Consider the following 19,169-nt stretch of genomic DNA (forward strand, 5'->3'; position numbering starts at 1 on the left):
ATGCAATATCTGGACCCTTGTGAGGAAAACATATTCTAAAAAGCCATTCAATCAAGCAAAGATCACTCATGACGTCATGCCCTTCTGTGAAACCACGGTTACAAAACGGTCTTGCTTTATTATACAAATTGCTTTCTTTATGTTGAGATTGTCCAGACTGACAAGTACCTGGGAGTGAGTCTGGACATTAAGCTGGAGTGGTCCACCAGCACAGAGGCCATCTACAAGAAGAGCCTGAGCCGACTCTACTTCCTCAGAACACTCAGGTCCTTCAATGTATGCAATCGCATGCTCCTGATGTCTCATCAGTCTGTGGCGGCGAGCGCCATCCTCTTCGCTGTGGTGTGCTGGGGCACAGGCATCAAGGCGAAGTGAAAACGTTGTCTTTTATAACTTCTACTGTGAAGCACGGGGGTGGCAGCATTATGTTGTGGGGGTGTTTTGCTGCTTTTATCTTTCATATGTCCTGAAATATTGTTGCTAAATTTCAATGTGCAGAAAAAAACCTGTCTGTTGTTGGCTGTCAGTTGGTCACGCTGGAGGAGGTGGTGGAGCAGAGGATGCTGACCGACCTGCAGGTCATGATAAACAACACCTCACATCCCCTCCATAAAACTGTGGACAGACTGAGGAGCAGCTTCAGCAACAGACTGATAGAACCCCGCTGCTCCAAGGAACGTTACAGGAGGTCATTCCTCCCGACAGCAATAAGATTCTTTAAGATAATAAGACTCTTGTTTACCCCTTGTTGAATATTGCTGCTGTAACAACAGAATTCTAAATCTAAGTCTTTAAAGTCCATAACTGTGAAATAGTTTTACCAGTTCAGCTTCAATGCTTTGCTTTCACACCATGATCCAGCCACACAAACTACAGTCCAAAACCTCTTTCTCAGATGGTCTCAGCCGAAATGGGATTTGAAAGCACCCTGAACAAAAACAGACCAACCAGATCTTCTACTCACCCAGAACGAGGAGGCCCAGATGCGTAGTCATGATGGACATCGGGTTGCCTGGACGCAGGGACACCAGGCTGCTTGTCTGGCTGCAACAAACGCAAATAATATTAGCGTTACAAGAGACCTCATTTCATAAACACAGCTGTCAGAAGGAAAAAAGAGACCAGGTTTGCTTGTCAACACTGAAGTTAAGACGTCCAGAGTTTTTGTCCTTTAACCATCGTACCTTACAAGATAGGGATGGACGAAATATTGATCGATACTTAGCATTTTTACGGATTATGTGCATCGTTTTTCTTTTTAATCAGTTACTTTGGCCCTGATGCAGCCTAAGCTATTGTTTACACAGAGGGACAGATGAGCACATTTGCAGAGCGGATCCATGAGAGTGAGGTAGGATGTTGATAAAGTTGTATGACACATGCTCGTTTTAGCGGTTACACTGAAAATGCCGAAATAAGTCATTTGTTGGGGTTGGTGCAGCTGAAAACTTATTCTGCTGACTATGCTAGGCTAAAGCTATCCCTAAGAGGTTTGCTGTGTTTGTTAGCCTGCAGCTAATGCGATCAGGAGTAACTTAACATCTTCCAAGCGTCAGCTTAACTTTAACAATCTGCTTTATCTGATAGACAGGTCTCTTTAGCAGCAACGTAACCATCACAACAAATCAGGAAATTAGCTGCTTTCACAGTGGCTAAGGCTAACAGCGAGCAGCTAAGTTAAAAGGCAGTCAAAGATTACCCTGAAACAATATCTAGTAATAGAATAGCAAATGATATAGATAACAGACGTACAGCAGACAGAACTGAAGGAGACAAACAGTTATCGATCAGTATCGAGCGTCCCGTGATGCTCTGACATCATCACTTCTACATATTCAGTTATAGCAACCCTTATAAATGAAGAAGCCTCATATTGAAGGACAGGTTTTCTTCTATCACATGCTGTTAAAATATAATATTCAATGTATATCGGCTTCAAATATCAGTTTACCAATAACCAGCATCGGCCCCAGAACTCCCCTATCGGTCGATCCCGAGTCCTAACTGTGATCCTCTTTGTTTGCAGTAAATATTATTCATACTTTTATCCTTTAATGTGCATGAAAATGGCAAACCTTATTATTTTTACCACACTCTAGGACTTCAAGGGTTTCCTCAGAGGTAGAAGGGTCTTGATTGTGTTGTGACACCGAGCAGAGAAAAGACCTCTTGTATGTTCAGGCTCTACAAACACGGGGATCGGCTGGCTGAATGGGACAGACCAGTGCATATACAGCTGTTTGTTTTTTGTGTCGACACACACTGACAGACGTGAACACACATTGTTCGCGTCGTGCACAACAACCCAACATGACCTCTCGGACAAATAAAGGTGGTTACAGGAAGGCGAGCGAAGCGGAGTAAATAAAACCGACTGACTCCTTTAAGCAATTGTGTCGCTGCCGGGATCGCTTTCTCAGCCCAAATAAACCACTTAAGTAAGACAGCTTTGTTGCCCCACCAGTGACAAATCAAAGGTCTTCTATTTTAAAGAATTTCTCAGACAGCTTAACCTCGCGCGCTAATCCAGGTTTGCATTTTAAAGTAGGTCGCCGCTGGAAAGCATTTTTCACACTTGGCTTGGCAATGAGAAGCCAACGTTGATCCAGAATCACACTGTCAAAGCCCTGAAGGAGGAGACCCCACAACAATCCAGCACCCAGTTCAGCAGATTTACACGTGTTTGTCGTCGATAACAATAAGATATTAATGTCTAGGGATTATGTTGTATCTCTGGAACGTCTGCGGGGAGTTTCTCACAATTTGGCGCAAATGTTCACGTGGACTCAACGTTGAACTGATTGGATTTTGGCGGTCGAATAGGTCACTGTGACCCCACGAAGCATGTCTACGGCCACAAGTCAAGAATTCATTTACAAAATTTCACACAAATGTCTAACAGCATGACATGATTACATTTTATATCCAAATGGTCAAAGATCAGCTTCCGCACAAACACTTTTCTGACCATTACTCAACACCATAACAATCTATTCACTACCCGTTTTCAAATTGTGGTCGTTTTGTAGATCTTACATGTGTCTCAGGTCACACACAAGGGATTTGACTCCTTTTTATGTCCCTTAATGAACTTACACCCTTCAAAGTCTTCACTGCATGCATGAGTCTGGAAAGAAATGGATGCAATCTGCAGCTTGACTCCAGTTTTCTATCAAACCTCTGAATGCACACTGATGCTTCAGGTTAGTTTGAATGTAAAACCCATTGCTTGCAAACTACAAACCATCATATTAAGTGATGCTTCATGAGGTTTTCAAGGGCTGAGTGTTTGTATTTTCTACAGAGAAAAATGCAAAAATGAAAACAGATAAAAGTGTAAAAAGAAAAATGATTTGAAAATATAGAGATTTTTTTTCCCAACTACAACACAAAAAGTTGTCCAAAAATAAAGACCACCTAGATGGATTCTTGAAGTAGAAGGTACAGGGTCATTTTTCCATAATCGTCGTTCTTGTGAGCTCATACCAGAGCTGAGATAAGAAGCTTTAGTGCACAGGGGGCTTCTCACTGCACAATCTACAATCTGCACAAAAATCTGAAGCCGGTTTGCTGCTGGAGAGCTTGAGAAGCAATATTATAAAAACCTCTCTATGTCACAGTGAAATCCAAAATCTGCTCAGAGACATGACAACGATCAATGAACTGGATGTTACACCACAGACCACCTGCTCAGGAATCTTACTGTTAAACCACAGTGCTATTGTTAAATTTTAACAGCCACACAGTTGAAGGAGTTTACAGTTTAGCCACAGGCAACCTACAGGGGAGGCGTGAGCACAAGGTCACATTTAATGCAAAAAAGTTCACCGTAAACACCACAGAAACCACAGGAAGCCACCGGGCAGCCAGTATAAACCATCACAACCAACATCACGACAACTGAGCCCAGCTTCGTACTCACTCAGCCCCCGGGTCACCTCCTCTGCTCAGAACCGGCCGCTCTGCGTCCCCGTAGGCCGGTTTCAGCTCAACACGGTGCAGGTTCCTGTATCTCGGTGCACGTGTTCGAGCCCTGCAACCCCCAATGTGTACATTTACGCGTGCATGCACATGCGCGGCGTGTATGTGCGCCAGAATGCGTAAAACAAACTTGAAAGCGCAACTGACGGCAGCGATGTAAAAACAGAGGGAACGCCGCCGGCCAATGGGGGCGCAGGAAAGAGTGCGGGACCCCCTTCATTCCTCTCCTCCCTCTTTTTTTTTGCTCCCTCCAGCTCGTCACCGGGGCACCGGGGTGAATGGGCAGCTATTCTTATTCTAATTCCTCTGTCACTCTGTGGGCCACTGGCTGAAAGAGGGGAATGGTCTCCAGGCTTTTGGAATGCGCCACCCCTTTCTTCTGGACACTGAGGGAGAGTGAAGGGCGAGAGAGGCTGAGGAGGCCACAGAAAAAGGGAGAGAGAGAGAGAGGGGAACCTAAACGAGGAAGAAGGAGGAAATGTGGAGGAAGAACAGGAATGAGCAAAGAAAGAGAGAGGAGTGACAGTGACAGTGACAGAGAGACATTCTGGCTCTCTGGGGGAAACTAGGCCACTAAATAGAACCACAATAATCAAACTTAGTGAGAAGAGCAGCACAAGTCCACCTCCACGCCTCTTTGCATGAAACAACAGTGCACAATAGCTAGCCATAGGAGATTTTTATTTACATACCGCAGTAGAAATATTCAGGTCAGGTGCTCTACAAACAAAATTTTTTTATCGCATCACAAAACTAAAGACACTTAAAATGAGATTTAAAGGAATATGCCAACATTTTCGGAAGAAACTGTATTTTGATTTCTTCTGGAGGAGCGACAAGATCGATTTCTCAAGCCAAAAATATAAAAACAAGTATTAAGTTTACGTAAGCGGCTGGTTAGCTTAGCTTAATGCAATGTTTCATAATTATGGAACCAACAGAGCAGCACCTCCAATGCTCATTAAGGAGTGCCTTTGTTCAAACTAAAGAACAAAACCTGTTTTTCAGTTTTACAAGAATTATCAAGGTTGATATTTAGCTTTTTTTTTTTTTTTTTTTTTAAATATCTACATTTTTATTAACCAATTATCTCTAAATAAATTAAATGCTTTGGTATCAATATCCATCTGAGTCCCTCTGTGGTCTCAGCAATGTCCCGCCTGCAGCACTATGTCATTGGTTGCATGTTACGAGTAACAGCCAATCACTGAAAGCGATTGTTTACACAGAGAGACAGACGAGCACATTTTAACAGTCAAGCAGCTTCGGTGAAGGTGAGGTAGCAAATTAGGTTCTTAAGTTGAAATAAAGCAGCGACACAACCTGTAAAAACTGAACAAGAAGCACAGCCATCGACTCAAATCGGGACATTGGCTTCTTTCACACTGGCTAAGGCTATGCTAACGGCTAAGTTAGGAGGCAGGCACAGATTTTCCAAAACAGAGTCTGGAAAACAACATGAAATAATGCTCAAAGATTTGTGCCTCAGTGGGATATGAAAGTGAAAGATTAAGAAAACAGAGAAGACAAGCAGGAGACAAGCTGTTGATCTCATCGTAAACAGAGGACAGCAATGTAGCCAATGTCGCATGATGCTCTAATGTCATCACTCTAATTTCTAATTTCTCTATTGCGTAATTATAATCCTTAATGATGAGGTAACCTAATTGTGAATGACAGGTTTCCTGCTATCAAATGCTAAAAATATATACCACTTAATGTACATCGGTTCCAAATATCAGTAATCGGCCTTTCTTGATTACCAATAATTGATATCAGCGCTGTAAAAAACTTGATTTCTTGTCACGAACGCATTTGTATGAATGATACAGAATTGTAAATAGTTGTGCTGGTAGGCTAGGGCTGTTAGCCAGCGCAGGCTAGTAGATTCCCCTTGTTTTCAGTCATTGTGTTAAGCTAACTAGCTGCTAGCTTCATGTTTAGTGATCACATATAACAAAAAGTGAGAAGCTCAGTGCAATCTGAGGCAGAATTACATTTTTAAAATTCTGTGGAATTTCACTCAAAAGTATAGTTAAAGCTAAAAATGTGGATTTAGTGTTCAGTCTTTGACCTTTTATCTTCAGCTAGACTTAAAAATAAAGGATGCACAGGATCATTTGAGCTGAAACATCACACAGAAGCAACACTGAAGTAAGCCCGGTGCTATGAATAGATTAGAACAGAAGGGAAAGGAAAGGTGTCGTGTGGGTCATGTGCATGCATGTGTGTGAATCGGGCGAGACGACTGAAAAACTGCTGCAGAAAACAAAGCGGCGTTCCCATTCACAGCTCTGCGCCGCCGCGACCTCTGACCTCAGCTAAACAGAGAGATGGAGCTGCTCAACGTGTCAGAAAGAAAGCAAAGGCAAGGCCAAGTAGAGCGAGTGGTGCAAGTTCTAGGTCAGACAGCTTCGTTAGGCACAAGCTTCCTAACTCGCTTCACAATCTGAGGGTTAATTGCTGAACTTTTGCACTTCATAGTTTACTTCTGAGAAATTGACTCCTCTGGAAAACATTGTGCATCTGCATAAAGTAATTCTGCAATCCTCTGCTGTATAAGCATGCAGGTATTTAGTAACAAACTGTTAGATTATATCAAGTCTAATTAAGATTTTAGTCGGACCTGTGGTGCTTTTTGGTTGTTCATGCGTCTGTATGGACATTTGCAGACTTTTATTCTATTGGATAGATATTAAAGATTCAAATGTATACAAGCAAACGTTGAATTTTTTTTGAAAATCACCTGCAAGCAGCATGCATGGTTTATGACTTATATAAATAAACTGTATACAAACTGATGAATTTAAATTTACAGCCAGTGGACATCTGCAGACTTTTATTCTACAGGACTGTTATTAAAAAGTCAAAGTCAAATGAAAATCAAAGCAAGGTTTGCACTTTTTTTTTTGAAAATCACAGTTTTAGGTTGCAGTCTGTGGTTTTCCATTTATTATAAGAGCCTGCTTTTACAAATTGATGCATTTGAATGCATAAAAGAAGTTAAACAGACAAACAACTACGAGAAAGGTGAAGCATGAAAGGACAGCTGCAGACTTTTATTCTACTAAACTGTTAATAAAGATGAAATTGTGATCGAGAAAGTTTTGCAAAACTTTTTAATCATCAGTTTTAGCAGCTGTGTGGTTTTGTATTTAATATATATGCCTGCCCGTATAAACTGTAATAAAAACAAAGCTTAAATACATAAAAGAAGTTAAACAGATGTATGAAGCATGTAAAGGACATTTGCAGACTTTTATTGAACTGGATTGTTATTAAAGATGTGACCAAGAAAGTTTTGCTTATTTTTTTATATATTACAGTTTTAGGCTGCAAGCAACCTTGTTTTTGATTTAATATATATGTCTGCTCATATAATATGATGTATTTAAATATATAACAGAAGCTAACAATTGAGAGAAAGGTGAAGAATGTAGAGGACATTTGCAGAATGTGACCAAGCCAGTTTTTCACATATTTTTATTTTTTTTTTCTATATTAGCAGCTGTGTAGGTATTGATTTATGTGTCTGCTTGTATAAATCCAAGCCTTTACACATACAACAGAAGCTGAACAAACTAAGAGAAAGGTGAAGAAGGGTGCCGAGTTGCACTGCGAGACCTTGAGCCAAGACTTTGGCATAAACACACACACAATCTCTGCAGTAAGATAAGAGGAAGCTGGTGGAAGGTTCAGCGTCACCACTGCAACGTCTGCACAGCGGTCAGACAAAGCCAAGAAATCTCAAGTCCAAACAAAGCCAGGTTCCCATATCCTTTAGCACCGCAACACGATAAGCCCGACTGTGTGTGTGTGTGTGTGTGTGTGTGTGTGTGTGTGTGTGAGTGTGTGTGTACACTTCAAACGAAGAGTTTCAGACTGAACACACTGCTGCAGCCCCAGACACTGTTAACGCATTATAAAACATGACCGGGCTGGAAACGGGATCGGATCATTGGGATGAAATCATGGAGGAAGTTTGCTTTTTCCTTTTACAGGCAGGTGATTCAATATTTATGCTGCCGCTACGTGCACTGACACCTCGGCCAAGTGGTTCCCAGCCTATATTTATCTGATATCTCTTACCAGCCCTGTCAGACGAACTAAAACACCTCCAGTGCATTACACACAGGCTGATTCGAGTGTTATTTCATACTATTTTTATATAAAAGGGGAGATTTTACCATCATATTTCACACTATATACCAAAGCTCAGGTCAGATTGGTGACAAATTAAAAGAAAGTCCAACAGTAAAACAGCATGCAATGACTTATTAAAGGTTTTCTCCGCAAACCAAAACACAACGCGCTGATGAACTCGGTTATATATTCCTTAAATATAACCGTGATGTCTGTTTGTTCAAATGAATCCAGCTATTCTGCAACTAACATATTTATTGATTTATTTCAGACATGCAACAATCCCATGAAGACTTTAAAATAAAGGAAAAACATCTTTTAGAAAATGAAAAGAAACCTTAAAATAATGTCTAAAAATGGGTTTGTTGACGACTTGCTTCAAACCTTATTCTTGTACACATCCTAACAAACCCCAAGAACATGTTTGCTGTTCCACATCATTATGTTTTATGTTTCATAGTGGTGTGTTCAGAGGCTCTGGCAGGTATTTGGTGAATCATATTTGAAGGGGAAGCCTGGAGCTTCCTTAGTCCAACACCATCTGCTCTCTTTTCTTGACCAAGTACCAAGAATATGCACATTTTGACCATTTAATCACAGCTGTAAAATGGGTTGGACTCACTTTGGAGTATTCATCAAGCCATGACTGGCTGAGAGCTGTGAAACCTGGACCACATGTGGACAGCATCCCCAGATGTGTCTGTGTCAATGTAGAGCTCAAACAGAGACTGAACAGGGGCCAAGAAAATACTGATTTGACCAAATCACTTCAGTGGGCAGATGGGATTGACTCAATTTGTAGTCTTCATCAAGCCATATCTTCTTTTATCCAAGGTATGGGTCCATGAAACCTGGACCTCATGTGGACAGCATCCCCAGATGTGTCTGTGTCCAATTAGAGCTCTCTAGGTCCAGTTTCTACAACGCAGAAACACCTCAGTCATGGACCAGCCTGAAAAGCTGTGGCGTCGTATGCGATTCATTTGAGCTGTTCACCAAAAAGAAAATTTCAAGATCGTCGTCCAGACTGTTTGGTAAGTTTTATCTACTCTCTGTGCATTCATAAATTTAAATTTCCTCATAACTCGTGGTTTCAGGTGTTGCTTTGAACATTATTTGCACAATCCTGGAAACGACAAAATCAATAAATTTCAAAGCTTTCGTTTGGGGAAAACAATAGAAAACTGAAAATATGAATAAAACATCAGGGGTTGGGAATCACAGAAAGTTAAAAAAAATAGGAATAAAAGGACAGATTAGTAAAAAATCTCCAGTACAGCTACTGTAGCCTGCACCATAGAAGCCATATAGAGCACAACTACAGGATCTGCTGAACTCAGCGCACACAAACCGACAAACTCTGCCTCGAGTTCTCACTAAACATGCAGCACACTGAAGGATCAACAAGGACATGATGACACAAAACAACCCACTGCAGCTTCATTCTGGTCAGAAAAACAAAGCAACTCCAGAACCTTGAGGAGATACCGCAGACGTTCAACACTTCAGTGCTGCTCAGTTTAACTTCAGCCCACTGCTGCTACACTCACGAACAAGTCGGAGAAAACGTGTCATTTGCATGTAGTTAAGTAGACATGATTCACTTTAAGTCAATGCTGCTTCCTCAGCTTGGTTCCTTTTGTCCACTTGAGACGCTCTGTCTACGTTTGTTCTACGTACTAATTGACTCAGCTGTCAAAAATGACCTCCTAAATGAATTCAGCTGAGGGATGTACATCACTGAATATGAAGGTGAAGAGAGTCATTAGCTAGATTGTTTTTTTTTGTTGCATAGATGTTCTCAGAATGTTCTGCACAGGTCCAACATGAGTTTTTTTTCTTTCAGTTCCCAGAATGATGTTCTTTTTAGGCAGGATAACTGCAGATGTTTAGCCCCAACGTTCTCAAAACTGAACGGTGCACTTAGAACGTCCTTTCGTCGTTATTGTTTAACACTGTGGAACGTTCTTATATATTCTCTTGAGAACATTCTTTCTTTGGTATCACGGGCTACAAAAGAACGTTCTATACCGTGTTCCCTTAACTTCATCCTCAAAACGTCCTCAGAACATTGCAGCCAGAACGTTCCACCTTTGTCGATATATGACAGTACAGGAACGTCTTATGAAGAACGTTGCGTCATCTGGGGTCTCGATAACATCTGGAAAACCTTTTATGAATGCTGGTTTGAGAACATTCTTTCTTTGTTATCATGCAACATTGTGGGAACATTGTGGGAACTTTCTATTGGTTCTATAAGTGTTTCCTCAACAACACAACCAAAACTTCTTTAGAACTTTACAGCCAGAATGTTCCACTCTTGTTAATGCATTGCAGAACAGGAACGTCTCATACAGAATCTGAGGTCGATAACATCTTTCCAAATGTTTTTTCAATGTCTTTGCTATCATGCACCACTGTGGAACATTGTGGGAACGTTTTATAGATTCCACAAGTGTTTCCTCAACAATACGACCAAAACTTCTTTAGAACTTTACAGCCAGAATGTTCCACTTTTGTTAACATATTGCGAAACGGGAACGTCTCATAAAGAATCTGAGGTCTCGATAACATCTTTCAAAATGTTTTTTCAACGTCTTTGTTATCACCGTGGAACGTTATTTACAGATTCTATTATGCGTTCCCACTTAAAACATTACTAGAACTTCACAGATCTTTCTCATATTATTTTGTACATCTGTTTACCACTAAGTACTTGGCATTTGAAGCATCTGCACTTTATTTGATGCTTATCACAAGCATGATTTATCAGAAGGTGGGCGTCGCACCTCGTCAGCTTCCACTACAAACACAATCCAAGTGTGTGGGACCTGCTCGGGTGTAAATTACTGCGACACACCTCCAAGCCACAATGACTGAGGCTCACCAGATTAAATTAAGTCAAAAATTCCAGCATGGTTTTGAAGTGATGTGGAGCAAAACATCTTCTGGGCAAACGGTTCTCAACATGAACATACGATGCTGGGGGTCTTGGATCTCTGAAGCCCAGAGGAGATGATTATGTACTAAAATCTACAATAAAACCGTTCTGCTCACAGACACACCGATACAACCAGTGCCAGGTCATTTTCTTTCTATCAACAGAGGTGAAAGTACTCGTTTGTCATCCACACATATAGTAAATAAGTAAAGGGTGTTTATGTCACACCTTCCACCGCATACAGTCACAAAGTGCTCAACAGAGAAAATCAACACAAGACTATAAAAGCAACAAAACAAAGGAACAGTCGATCCAAAGACAGATTCATAAGTCGTCATATTACAAGTACAGATGGCAAACCTAAAGCATAACAGGAGAGGTAGGTAAATACATCTTAAGTTGCTTTTTAAAGGCATCAACCGAGACTGCAATAAATAAACTCTTTGTATTTTTAATTTTGCTATTCATTTTTTTCACATTTGTTGTTTACTTTCAAACTGAAATGCAGCGTTACACCCTCCATCGACAGAAGAAGTGTGAGAAATACAACATCAAATCATAATATTACTCTACCTGATATTCACCTCCTCATATTTCTGTCTCATTTCAGTTTCTGCCTCACTTTAACTTACCAGAAAACGTTTTTTTCTATTTGAACATCTGCTGGGTGTGATAGAAGCCGACCACCCAAACAACACATCTTCAAATAAAAGGATTGGGCTTAACAATGGTGCCCGACAAGGAAAGGACTTTTCTTCAAAGGCCTTCCTAATCCACTACATACACGAGCAGATCATCGACTCTGGAGCCGAAGGAAATCTCATAATGCGGTCTTGAATAGTTGCGTCGCATCTGCTGGCATCTGACGCTAGAAGTCAGATTACCATCAAAGATCATTTTCCATTTCAGGGTTTTCAGAACGTAAATCTCCCAACGTGAGATGCGCTGCAGATTTTCGCCGCTATTGGCCAAGAAATCAAATAAAGAACACCTGAGATTACCTGCTGCTGGACTCGGCCTTTGTTCCACACCACCTATGTACACACTGACACACACATGTGGATAACGCAGCACCCTTCATGCTCGACTAGCACAGATTTCTTGCTAGCTCTGCAGCAGCTCTACCCTCAAATTAGCTCTGCTGTTTCGGGTCTTAAGTGATTAATCATACAATTAACCTAAACTCAAAGGGACACGCCCGCGTGGCTGACAAAGACTCATGCAAGGGCATGAACGAGCCGTAGGAGCCTTTGAGGTGATTACGTTCAACACACCAACCGACACAATCACCGCATTCGTGTTTGGACTGGAAAGGCAGAGACTCAGTGGGCGAGAAGGTTGGAGGTGAGCGGGGAAAGGCCGAGGTTAGGGCTCGGCGTGAAGGCCCGCGGAGCAGGTCAGGGAAGATCAGAGCTGCTGCTGCTGCTGCTGCTGCTGCTGCTACTGAGGCCACGGTTCAGAGAAATCAATTCAGAACAAAAAGAAAGAGCAGCAGCTGGACTTGGCACCGCTTAATGCCATCAGAGCTTTTATACGGACGTTTTCAGCATTCAAAAAGAAAAGTAATGCTCAGAGGTATGAAACTCCTTAAAACTCTCATCATGTGTTTTTCCGTCAGCTCTGACCAGATAACTTGAATTTCAGTGAGAGAACGTTCCCACAACTTTACCCACAAGTTCTAGTAATGTTTGAAAGTAAAAGAAAATATATTTTAATGATCGAAAAAAGTTGTTTGATGTTTATTATTTCAAATAATGTTCCTGTGAGGTTAAACGTGAACTAAGACAGAACGTTTTAACATTCAGAGGACGTTTGGAGGATGTTGTTAGATTATGGTCCATGATAGCGAAAGAAGAACGTTCTCAAACCAACATTCAAAAAACGGTTTTCTAGATGTTATCGAGGCCTCAGATGTGTTTTTATAAAACGTTCCTGTAATTTAATATATTAACAAAGTTGGAACAGTTTCCCTGCAATGTTCTGAGGACGTTTTGGGGATGTTGGTAAGAACGTTCCGCTACAAAATGTTCCCATAATGTTAGATCATTTTTAAAAAAGTAAATAAAAAATGTTCCTAATGTAACAAATGGAAAATGTTCTTGGTACCTTTAGGGAACTTTTGAACTTGTGCCTTTTAGAAGAACGTTCTGAGAACTAAAAGAAAACATCAGGAGAACGTTGCAGAACTTTCTCAGAACGCTTCTACAGTGACAAGATTCAAGAGCAACCCAGGGAACGTTCCAACAACATGTCTGGCATTACCTACAAGTTCTAATAAATGTTTGCAAGAAAACATTTTAATGTGATGTTCAAAGAAATCTTAAGGATATTTATCATTTCTAATAATGTTCCTGTGAGGTTAAAAGTGAACTAAAGCAGAACGTTTTAACATTCAGAGGATGTTTGGAGGATGTTGTCAGATTATGTTCCAAGACAACAAAAGAAGAACGTTCTCAAATCAACATTCAAAAAAATGTTTTCCATTTGGTACTGAAGCCTCAGAAGACAGAATGTGTTTGTTTTTTTTATAAAACATTCTTCGAATTTAAAAGATCAAAACAGGTGGAACATTTTGCCTGCAATGTTCTGAGGGTGTTGATGAGAACATTCTTCACCAAAACATTCCAGCAATGTTAAATGATAACAAAGGAAGGATGTTTTTAGAGCGTTATCCTGCCTGTAGAAAGAAAATTCTGGGAACTAAAAGAAAAATTTCCACTAAAAACATCACGAGAACTTTGCAGAACTTTCTCAGAACGTTTTAACAACAAAAGAAAACGTGCAACTGTGTCTTTTTACCATCCACTGACTAAAAAAAGGGTGTCTTTCAAGTAACATGACATTCTTGCCATTGGTTTGCACCAATTAGGAACACAGCAGCCCCTGGAATGTACATATTAGCAACGTTAGCTTACATGTAGCCGCTGCTGTTTACCACCCAAGCTAACCAACAACTCGCCAGTTTGTCAGTTTAGTCTGAGGCGTTACGTCGCTGCTTAAGGGCAAAATTTAATATTTTAAGTCTAACATCCATCCAAAGAAATGAAGCTGCACATTTAAACTTTCAACACAAGTCAAACTGATGACCGAAGCATTGATCACGAAGCCGGAAACTTCTGCTCTACGTGAATAGAAGTGTTATTAGTCCTGATTCCTTCCTGTCTGTTATCGATGAGACAATCTGCAATGCCGCTTGTGTTATTTTTGGTGTAAATTTCCCCCCCGGTGTGTTTTTCTGTGAGGAAACAGACTCCCCGTTAAAAAAGGCAGAAGTCTGTGTGCCATCCTGAGAGGTAACAAATAAAGGCTTTCCTAATCTGAAGTGCTCGACTTTACTTTGGTTTACAGACATTTATCTGCCGAAAACAAAACAGCCTTCAATGTCAGGGTCACAGGTGTGGAGCCACGGAGGGGAAAAGACGAGCAGAAGGTCGGATTCAACGCAAATCATCACAGAAATTTGTTTTTTTTAATCTTATTTAAGAATATTAAGGTCCGCCAACACACACATGAAGGTCAAATTTTATTCTATCAGCATTTCTGCAGGTGATTTATGAGCTGCGAGGCCACGTGTGGTGATGCTGTTTGTGAATTAGCTCATCCAACAACAACAACAACCCGCCTGCTGGTTTTAAAAGACTTATTTGACCTTCCTCATTCAGTCTGACATTTATAAACTCCAGACGACGAGCACTGGACACTCATACATGTTCTGTTCTTCTGGCTCTGTGCTTTTAATTTGAAATATATCCAATGATAAAGTGCCGAGTTTCAGTATTAATTTGTGTGACTTTACATCAGAAGCGCCCATGTGAGTGATCGGACAGATAAAAATGACGTCAAACAAAATCATCCTGCGTAGAATTTTCTAGAATTCTTCTTTTCTTTGGATAAAGGTTGTGTTTTTTTCTCTGGCAGTTTCTTTTTGTGGCTTTTTTTTTGGCCTTATTAGATAGAACAGAGAGAGACACGAAGAGGGGGGAGAAGAACGAGGAAAGGACTCTCAGTAAAGGGCCATGAGCGGGATTCGAACCCACGACCGCTGCGTCGGAGACTATAGCTCCTATACATGGGACGCCAGCTCAGCCAGGTGAGCTAGAGCGGCTTGAGGCTGATCAGGACCTGGTCAATAAATCCTCTCCTCACAGCAATCTATAGATCAAATAGTGTTTTTTCTTCCCCATGGAAATAATCTATGAACCAGATTTGTGCTCCTCTGTCTCCCAACTCATTTTCCAGCTTTGTTTATCATGGACCCAGCTGTGATTTTGGCAATCAGGCTGTCTTTCACATCTCTCTGATTGATTTTTGTAATTCAACAATGCGATCGTCACACTGCAACAAATGCGACGTATCGTCCTATGAACTCTGCTGCAAGATACTTAAAGAAAATTTGCACAGTTCTCATTTTCCAGAGCGAACCAACAGGAAAAAACTGTCTGACAGAACTAAATTCAGGCTGATTAAATAGTTCTTAGACTTTTACTTTATTCACGAGACAAAAAAACAAAAGTTTGGTAACGTGCAGGCTTTGCTTGTGCACAGCGAAAGTGAGAGAAACACTAAAAAAGGAAGATTTGGTTGCACAAAGAAACCTAATGTCGGTTATATGGAAATATTTCTGACCAACTACAGGTACTTGTGTTTGATGCCGGGCGACTAATTTGTCTGACCTTTTAAATCAGCGGCACAAAGCTCCGTGTCGGCGCAAAGCCACACCGAAATGTCATCAAACACAATAAAGTGCTGGAGGCCTTTGTCAGTGGTGCGCCTCATTAGAACGGTTCCAGACGGTTCACACAAGTCGTTTTTCAGCTTTTTTGTTTTTCTATTTTTGATGCAGATGTACCCCCCCATGACCCACATCCTTCGAGAATGATTAAGTCTCTCCCAATAAAGTTATTAAAGTCATCTGCTGCAATCTGTATCACAGAAAAACTAAATATCACAACGTTCTTTCCTTTTCTGTCTGTTTTGAAGCAACTTTTCCAGCCTTTGTCGTGATTTGGTCTAAAATATTTCCACCCTGAGACATTTTAAGACACAAAAAATGTACAATTTTCCCACAAAAGTGTTTGAAAAGTTATTATAATTAGTTTGCAATTGAAAAAAAACGATATCTGTGAGTATATTATGTTTTTAAAAAAATTATATAAATTTTAGATAATAAATAAATAACTTGAAGAATAAAATAGACAATAAAAATAGACGATATCATATATGGGTGACTGAAAAGAAGATTCTGCCGCCTCATCTCCTCACGCTGGTTATTCAAAAGATCCAAAAGGCAAAAGCTCGGTCACCCGAAGATTTAAGCCTCGACTCTGGAACAAGGATTGAGGATCTCATACGGGGTCGGTAATTCTACGACAGAACCAGGGGTCAGGCGCTGACAGGCTTTACAAGTGATCAATACACTCTTAAAACAGATCCTCAACACCAGTGACCGGCAGCCAGGTAAAGCAGCCACTAACCAGTGTCCCTCCCTGCCACATGACCAGTCCGACCAGTCTGAGGGACTCGTGGATCCTCTTAACCCTTCAGGTTAGAGCTGATGTTGGCAGCAGGGTGAGAGGTCCTCAAGCTGATTAAAGCTACAATAAGCCCGCTGGGCCATGGGAACCGGCAGCTCCAGCACAATCTGAACACAAGCTGCTGAGAAACAGACTAAAAGTTCTGAAGCTTCTCGTCGCTGGATCATAATGTCAGAGATGATTGTTTCTTGTCGTCTTTGGGCTGAAATTTCATAAAAACCATTTTGTAATTCTGTGTGAGGAACCCCTGAACTGTGACTGAGGACTTCAGCCAATCAAAGCGCTTTTATCACACAGAGCAGGTAGCGCAGCAAGAATTAGTTTGTTCCAAAAACGTTCCGAGAAAGTTCAGCAAAGTGTCTCGTAACGGTTTCAGCGTCTTCTGAGGCCTCGATGACATCTTGAAAGAATTATTTTTGAAAATGTTTTTATGAGAAAGTTACTACTTGGTTACATAGAACGCAGCCAGGTAGAATTTCTTTGTTCCAAAAACATTCTAAGAACGTTCTCCAAAAATCTAGCAATGTGTTCAGCGGGAAGTTTTCTTTTGGTTGTCAGATTGTTTTTGTCTTAAAGGCAGAATAAAGTTCTCTAACGATGCTCTAAAAATGTTCTTAAACCTTTTCTAAATGTTACATTAAGCATGTTCCTCCTTTGTTATCATGTAACATTGTGGGAACGTTTAATAGAAGAACGTTCTCAACGGCAACATCTCAAAAACGTCCTCTGAATGTTGCAGGAAAAATGTTTGTTAAAATGTTGTTAGAAACATTTAAATAAAACAAAAAGTCATTTGAGGCTTCAAAAACATCTGGAACCAGGTTTTTTAATGGTTGGTTTGAGAACATTCCTCCTGTGTTACGTAGAACATTGTGGTCTGTTCTAAGAGCAACATCCTCAAAACATCCTCGGAACGTTGCAGGCAAAATGTTCCACCTTTGTTAATACATTCTATAAAAACACATTCTGAGTTTCTTTGCTCAATAAAAGTTCTGAGAAAGTTCTGGTCATGTTTTCAGCAGGACCTTTCCTTTTAGTTAAGAATGTTTTACCTAAAGGCTCTAAAAATGATCGATAACATCCTTCCGATTCATAGAAGAACGTTCTCAACATCTCCAGAACATTCTCAGAACAGTGCAGGCAAAACATTCTGTCTTCTGAGGAAAACAGTTTGTGACGTTGGTTTGAGAACGTTCTTCTTTTGTTATCACGGAAGATAATCTGACAACATCCTCCAAACATCTTCTGAATGTTGAAACGTTCCATGTTAGTTCACGTTTAACCTCACAGGAACATTACTTGAGATGTTGTGGGAACGTTTCCTGCTTGCTCAGAACCTGGACAACCTGGTCGGTCCGTCTCAAATCACCAGACTTGTAGACGAGTGTTTGATCAACCATCTCGGATTTGTCTGCACATTTCTCATCATAAACGACACATATTTAAAACGCTATCTGTAAATTAACGTTATGATAATGTTTCTTTTACCCCCATTTTTTTTGAGCATTGAAATTTAAGGCTGTTTGAACGACAGAATCTCAGGAACTATTAAAGACAAAAGCCTGAAATTTTCACAGTTATTTCGCAGCGTGTCATTGTTTTAGATCCTCGAATATCGGACAAGTAGTTCAATGAACCTTTAATTATGGGTGAGTGGAAAGATTTATAAAGATTCAAATCCCAGGTAGAGCCGGCAGTGAGCGCTGACTTTCAGCTTGACTTTTTTTGTGCATTTAAATCCCGTGTTCGACTATTTTTTTTACATTTTTGTGCTTTTCTATGATTGTTTGTTCTGCAGCAGTTTGAGGAAACAGCTTTTCAACATCACGCTGAGCTCAGAGACGAGCTGCTCTATCATTTATAGTATGTTAGATGCTGAGTCTGAACTCTGCTCTCCGTTAATCTGAATTTCTGGTTAATCTGGTAGGAATGTGTTCATAAATCTGCTTCCCAGCCGAGTGCAACCTGCTGGTCCAAATACACTCCCAGTCATATTTCCATCACTTCAGAAGACACTGACTTACCTCTGGCTCTAACCATTGCACTACTAGACCAACTTTAACCCAAACCTAAAGTTTTTTTCACCTAAAATGTCACTATTTGCATCATGGGAACTTGTTTTTGTCCTAAAAGGGAGTCCAAGCCCTCAGTGTGGCTGTGTAAACAGATTTATGCACCCACAACACCGCTGACGCAAATACACAAACACAGAAACATTCATCAAACTACCAACCCCATGAAGAACTTCTTACTCACTAATTCTTCTTTCCAATATCTGTGAGTGTGTTCTGTCAAAAGAACATTTCAAATTTTATCCACTGCGTCGTTCACTGACAAAAATCCTTTCTTAACATCACACTGTGCACTTTTTGTGTTGGCCGACAACTCGAGCTCCTCTGCAGCACTCTTTACAAACTTTCTGTTTTTCACATCAACACACTATTTTTGTTAAAGTGCTAATTAATTCTCTTTTGTTCTCAATTAAAATCTACGGAACAAAGAGCCTCATTTCATTTATATTCACTAAACAAAGTTGTATTTGTTTAATATTACTGCTTCCAACCCACTGC

General features: G+C 40.5%; 1 protein-coding gene across 1 annotated transcript in view; it reads right to left on the reverse strand.

Annotated features, from left to right (window-relative positions):
• Positions 1 to 19,169, reverse strand: part of lamb2l (laminin, beta 2-like) — a 70,773-nt gene that overhangs the window by 50,112 nt on the left and 1,492 nt on the right. Inside the window, exon 2 of the mRNA XM_008288248.1 lies at positions 965 to 1,044. Within this exon, the coding sequence (XP_008286470.1) occupies positions 965 to 1,004 (40 nt within the window). The 5' untranslated portion in view covers positions 1,005 to 1,044. The remainder of the gene's footprint in view (positions 1 to 964; positions 1,045 to 19,169) is intronic.

Source organism: Stegastes partitus, unplaced genomic scaffold, assembly GCF_000690725.1.
Source record: "Stegastes partitus isolate 25-593 unplaced genomic scaffold, Stegastes_partitus-1.0.2 Scaffold549, whole genome shotgun sequence".
Classification (NCBI taxonomy): Eukaryota; Metazoa; Chordata; class Actinopteri; family Pomacentridae; genus Stegastes; species Stegastes partitus.